Consider the following 6,142-nt stretch of genomic DNA (forward strand, 5'->3'; position numbering starts at 1 on the left):
CTACCACAATATAGGCCTATACTTGCAGTATCTAGACTGGCTTGTCTTAAAAGGATTTATTGTCAGTTTTTTCTCAATTGTCACAGAGACACTGAGATTTTCCTTTTTCCTTTATCCTAATACATCTGACATACTGTTTGCCAAAGAAGGACATGTCACATTTCAGAGGTGGGGAAATACATCTACAAGAACCTGTCAATGATCGAGTCAAAGTCTTCCCATTTATAAGTCTAGTCATAAATAATACAAGGTAATTGTAAAAACGGCTAGGACTTCTCACTGAGTCGATTAGGCGGTCTCTTACTGTATGTTTCTGCATCAAATCCAAGGGTGTCTTGGCATAATTACATTATGACTGTCATCCAACATTTTGTCTGTTTCAGAATACAGTTTTCAGTAAGTTAGCTTGTCTGACATTCAGGATTTTGTATTGCTTCTCAATCTCATGTGTGTCTGCCTGTCTTTTAAGTCCTCATTTGCCCCTGCAACAAATATATGGCATGTTTTCATGACACATTGATACTGAAATCTACAAACTCATACCAGAGTTAGGAGTGATACTGTTTGGGACGCTGCTCTGTTTAGTTACATGATCTCAGTGTAACAGAGAGATACAGCACTAACAGAACAAGCTCTAGTGCTGATGACTGACAATGAAAACTGATCTGCATCCCTCGCTAAAGACTCCATTTCAAGGGGCATGTGAGGTAATGTTAAAAGTTGACAGAAATCTTTGATGTCCTATATGCACTGGATTATCGATGATTGCGTAATTTCAGTAAAATTACATTGAACGTATACTGTGTAATCAAACACTCTGCTATGACAAATTATTTTTTATTTATAGTCAATGAGAAAGAAGACCTTTAGTTTTTCACTATATATATTTGATTCTGAACACACTCTCTCGAGACATACATTATCATGAGTTGCAATAAACCATTAAAATTACAGTAGTAGTGAAAATATCTAGACCCCCAGCGCCAGGCCCAATGAGAGCACTATTTTGGTCCTAATGGTTGACTGACAACACACAACCTACTTTCAGTTTCGTAAGTCAACCTTTGCTGCTTAGTTCCAACCGGATTCTAATGATGCTTGAGCTGGCTAAATTCTCATAGGCTCAAAAAACAATATACAAGCGCATAACTTCATGCGCAATACATTTCTTCTCATTCTTGCTTTACGGCTCAATAGATTAACGTTGTTAGAGAGAAGCTGATGAACGTCAACATGAAGGGTTTTGTCTTGCTAGTGCTGGGAATAGGCCTTCTTCATACAGCATCTGCTGGTCAGTATAACGTTTTATTTTAAATTTACAAAAATATATATATATTCCGTTTATGTAGGTCATTTATTTAAGGCCTATGCTTAAATGTATTCTACCGGATTTTGGGAATGAAATCCTTTATCTACTTTCTTAGAATCAGATGAACTCGTAGATATCATTTTTATGTATCTGCATGCAGTTTGAAGGAAGTTGCTAACTAGCGTTAGCCCAATGACTGGCAGTCTATGGCAACAGATAGTCATTGCGTTAATTGGCTCGCAAAACTACCTCTAACTTCATTCGTACTGGATGCAGAGACATGCTACAGCCTAGGTCTATGCTTTTCATTCTTAGATTAATGGATTTGCAATATGGTCATTATTTTGATTTTTTTTATATTTCTTTAGGTGTTTTGGAATATTCAAAATCACTGTTGGGTCTGCCACATATACTTTTCGTTTCACTATGGGCTTCTTTGTTGAATAGTGTTGAATTTAGTTACATAGCTATATGTTTTTGTAGTCCTATACTATAATGTACTGGAATGTACAAAATTGAAGATTTACTGTCCTTTAGTTGCCCTGCCTAGTTGCATCGATATTACAGTTCCCACACCAACTTGATCAGATTATTGTGTGTTGGTAACGTTACTAGAGAAAGTGTTCACATGAATGATGTCACTTTTTTCATTAAATCGTATCGTAATAAGCCTATGAGGGGTGCAATCATTGTCTGGGAATGTGTACTGCAATTCCACTCTTTTTAAGTTACAGTATTTTCAGTTCCAGGCGATGTAACCTAAAATGTAATATTATGAAAGTACATCCATTTGGTTTGCAATAATTTTTGGGGGGCATGTTATCTTGCAGTAGCATCCTCAAGGTGTCAGTATAATACCAGAAATATCAAAAACAAAGCTACTCTACTGTCTCTTGCAGGCGCAAGCGTCCCTTTGCCTATCAAATCAAATATAATTTGTGACATGCAGCGAATACAACAGATGTACCATGAAATGCTTAATGATGAGCTCTTTTCCAACAATGCAAAGTTAGATTAACATTTAAATAATAACACAAGTTAGATAACGTTTCAAATAATAACACGAGAGTAATAAAATACACTAGAACAAGTCTATATACCGGGAGTACAAGTACCATATGCACCAATATACAGATGTATGTACCAATGTACATATGTACCAATGTACATAAGTACCAATGTACAGAGAGGTACAAGATAGTTGAGGTAGTTATGTACATGAAGGCAGGGTAAAGTGACTAGACATCAAGATATAGATAATAAAAGAGTAAGAAAAAATAACAGAGTAACAGCAGCATATATGATGAGCATGAAAGTGTGTGTGTATGTGTCAAACCTGGGCAGAAAATAGTTTGTTTAGTTAGTAAAAAAACAACTTTTCAAATACTCAAGGTACTCAAATATAGTTTCTATAGTTTCAACTTTAAGTCAACTATTTTCTTTGATATTCAAATACAGGTCTCAGAAAAACAAATAATATTTGAAAGTTTTTTGAATATATTCAATATAAGTTATTTTAAAATAAAACAATATATGTATTTGATGGCTGCCAAATATTTGATGAAGAACCAAAAAACTACAACAGTTAGTTGAATTAGTCTAAATATATGATCATAAGCACATGGTTTGGAGGGCTCTTATATATGAATTGAATTATAGCCTATAGCCTAGAATTAAATACATGTGGAACATGAAATCACCTCAACATTAGAGTAGACCACTTTTGCAGCTTCAAAATGACTAACAAATATATTTTCATAATGAGTGGGGGGATGTTACTATAGTGATCCCTGGTCTGGTAGGTGTGTGCGGCGTCAGTGTGTGTGTTATGTGTATGCGTATGTATAGTGTGAGTGTGTTGGGGGGGGTTGTGTGAGAGTGTCAGTGTAAGTGAGGGGTGGGAGGTATAGTCTTGTGAGTGTGCATATTGTCAGTACAAAATAGGGTCAATGCAGTCCAGGCAAGCATTTGATTAACTATTTAGCAGTTTTATGACTTGGGAGTAGAAGCTGTCTCGGAGCCTGTTGTTCAGAGACCCGATGCTCCGGTACCGCTTACTGGAGTGTAGCAGAGAGATCAGTATATGGCTTGGGTGGCTGGAGTCTTTATCAATTTTTTGGAACTTCTGCTGCCACAGTTTGATATAGAGGTCCTGGATGGCAGGGAGCTTGGCCCAAGTGATGTACTGATGACCAGCCTTTCAAAGCACTTCATGATTACAGATGTGAGTGCTATGGGACCATAGTCATTTATGCAGGTTACCTTGGAGTTCTTGGGAACAGGGACAATGGTGGTCAGCTTGAAACATGTTGGGATTACAGACTGGGACAAGGTTGAGAGAGGTTGAAAATGTCCATGAAGACACTTGCCAGATGGTCTGCGCATGCTCTGAGAATGTGCCCTGGTATTCCGTCTGGCCCAGCGGCCTAGCGAGTGTTAACCTGTTTTAAAGTCTTACTCACATAGGCCTATAGCTTGCTCAGTGACAACACTGGGGTGCTGCTGACATATTCAGAAAAGATGCTAAACAGTAAATTCTGCCACCTTTGAGAAACAGAATTGACCGCATAAAAGTATATTTTGATGCCCTATTACCTTTAGCTTAGTCTGCACTGAATCAAATAGTATAAATCACTTGATAGTTCATATCGGGATAAATACAGTATAAGGTCAAATGTAAAGGTGCTAAAAAGTAGAGCCATTTTATCTATTAGTCTTGACAGTGCTCTTGGACTTGAGTTATTATCAGTGTACTTCTCTGACACATTAATTCCAAACATGAACACATACTGTACATTTGGAAGGATACCATGCTTTCACTTGTGTATATCACAGGTAATGAATCCACAGAAATATCTGCTTGGGAATATCATATTGTTTCATTTCAGAATACTTTTCTTAATGTTTAGTGTCTCCATCTATATATCAGACACTGATTCCAGATAATTATCTTGATGAAACATTATTGGTTCTCCATGTCTGATACACAACATGTGTAATATCTAGGGGGTTACATGCTGTCTTAGCAACTTTCCTTATAAATGTCCTGCAGTATAACAATAAGACCTACAGTATTTTGGTAAAAAGGAAAAGTGTTCCAAGTAATATTTAATCAACATACAGTTCATTAAACAGTAGTGTGGAGGAAACTAAAAAGTGAATATAGAGAAAATGTAAACCTCTGTTTAGCCTATATGAGTTTGAAAAATGATTGTCTGTTCAGAATTCAACATTAACATTTACTTTTTTCCTCCAGTGACTCACTCCCTGAACTATTTCTACACCGCATCATCTGAAATTCCCAACTTCCCAGAGTTTGTGGCTCTGTCAATGGTGGATGGTGTTCAGACGGTTTACTATGACAGCAACAGCCAGAGAGCGGTGCCAAAACAGGACTGGATGAACAAGGCGACAGAAACACTGCCTCGGTACTGGGAGACAGTGACAGAGAGTTTCATGGGTAATCAGCCAAATTTCAAAGCCAACATCGATATTGCAAAGCAGCGTTTCAACCAAAGTGGAGGTAAGTCCTTCAACTTTACTTCATCTGATCAGTTGCACTTGTGTTTGTGCTTCTAAACTATCAAATTGGGCACTTCCTTATTATGAGAGACAATTATTACACAGGATTTGAGAAATGATCACTAAAGTTACAGATCTAGAATATCAGGGATGTACAGATCTGCCCCTCCCGTTCAGTTTCTGTTTCCTCCACACACTTACCACTGTCGTGACTTGACTTCAACATTCATCTGAAGACTGTTATTTATCTAATTAAAAGGGATGCACGATATATCGGTGAGCATATGGGAATCGGACGATATTAGCTAAAAATGCCAACATCGGCATTGGCCCGATGTCTAGTTTAACGCCAATGTGCAAAACTGATGTCAAAGCTTGCATACCTATATAACGTGCATACCTACAGTTGAAGTCGGAATTTTACATGCACTTAATTAAAACTCTTTTCTCAACCACTCCACAAATTTCTTGTTAACAAACTCTAGTTTTGGCACGTCGGTTAGGACATCTATTTTGTGCATGACACAAGTAATTTTTCCAACAATTGCTTACAGAAAGATTATTTCACTTATAATTCACTGTATCACAATTCCAGTGGGTCAGAAGTTTACATACACTAAGTTGACTGTYCCTTTAAACAGCTTGGAAAATTCCAGAAAATGATGTCATGGCTTTAGAAGCTTCTGATAGGCTAATTGACATAAATTAAGGCAATTGGAGGTGTACCTGTCTCCAAAACTAGCCGTGACAGCGTATGCGTACGTTCATGCTGTACACAAAAACTACGCAAGTGAATAACACCATGGACACAGGCTTCATACCGAGCTCAGGAAGGACAGGCGTTCTGTCTCATAGAATGAAACGTACTTTGTGCGAAAAGTGCAAATCAATCCAGAACAACAGCAAGGAAGGACCTTGTAAGATGCTGGAAAGAAACAGGTATAAAATATCTACATCCACACTAAAACGAGTCCTATATCGACATAACCTGGAACGGCGGCCGAGCAAGGAAGAAGCCACTGCTCCAAAACCGCCATAAAACAGCAGACTACAGTTTCAACTGCACATGGGGACAAAGATGTCTCTTTTGGAGAAATTCCTCTGGTCTGATGAACAAAAATAGAACTGTTTGGCCATAATGACCATCGTTGGTGTTTTAGGAAAAAGGGGGAGCTTGCAAGCCCGAAGAACACCATCCCAAACCGTGAAGCACGGGGGGGCACATCATGTTGTGGGGGTGCATTGCTGCAGAGGGACGGTGCATCACAAAATAGATGGCATCACCTGAGAGTAATAAAAGAGTCATATATG

General features: G+C 38.0%; 1 protein-coding gene across 1 annotated transcript in view; it reads left to right on the forward strand.

Moving 5' to 3' along the window:
• Positions 1–1,165: 1,165 nt before the first annotated feature.
• LOC111956160 (BOLA class I histocompatibility antigen, alpha chain BL3-7) overlaps positions 1,166–6,142 on the forward strand; it is a 149,405-nt gene continuing 144,428 nt past the window's right edge. Inside the window, exons 1-2 of the mRNA XM_023976610.2 lie at positions 1,166–1,291; positions 4,566–4,832. Of these exons, the coding sequence (XP_023832378.1) occupies positions 1,222–1,291; positions 4,566–4,832 (337 nt within the window). The 5' untranslated portion in view covers positions 1,166–1,221. The remainder of the gene's footprint in view (positions 1,292–4,565; positions 4,833–6,142) is intronic.

Source organism: Salvelinus sp. IW2-2015, linkage group LG31 (genome assembly GCF_002910315.2).
Source record: "Salvelinus sp. IW2-2015 linkage group LG31, ASM291031v2, whole genome shotgun sequence".
Classification (NCBI taxonomy): domain Eukaryota; kingdom Metazoa; phylum Chordata; class Actinopteri; order Salmoniformes; family Salmonidae; genus Salvelinus; species Salvelinus sp. IW2-2015.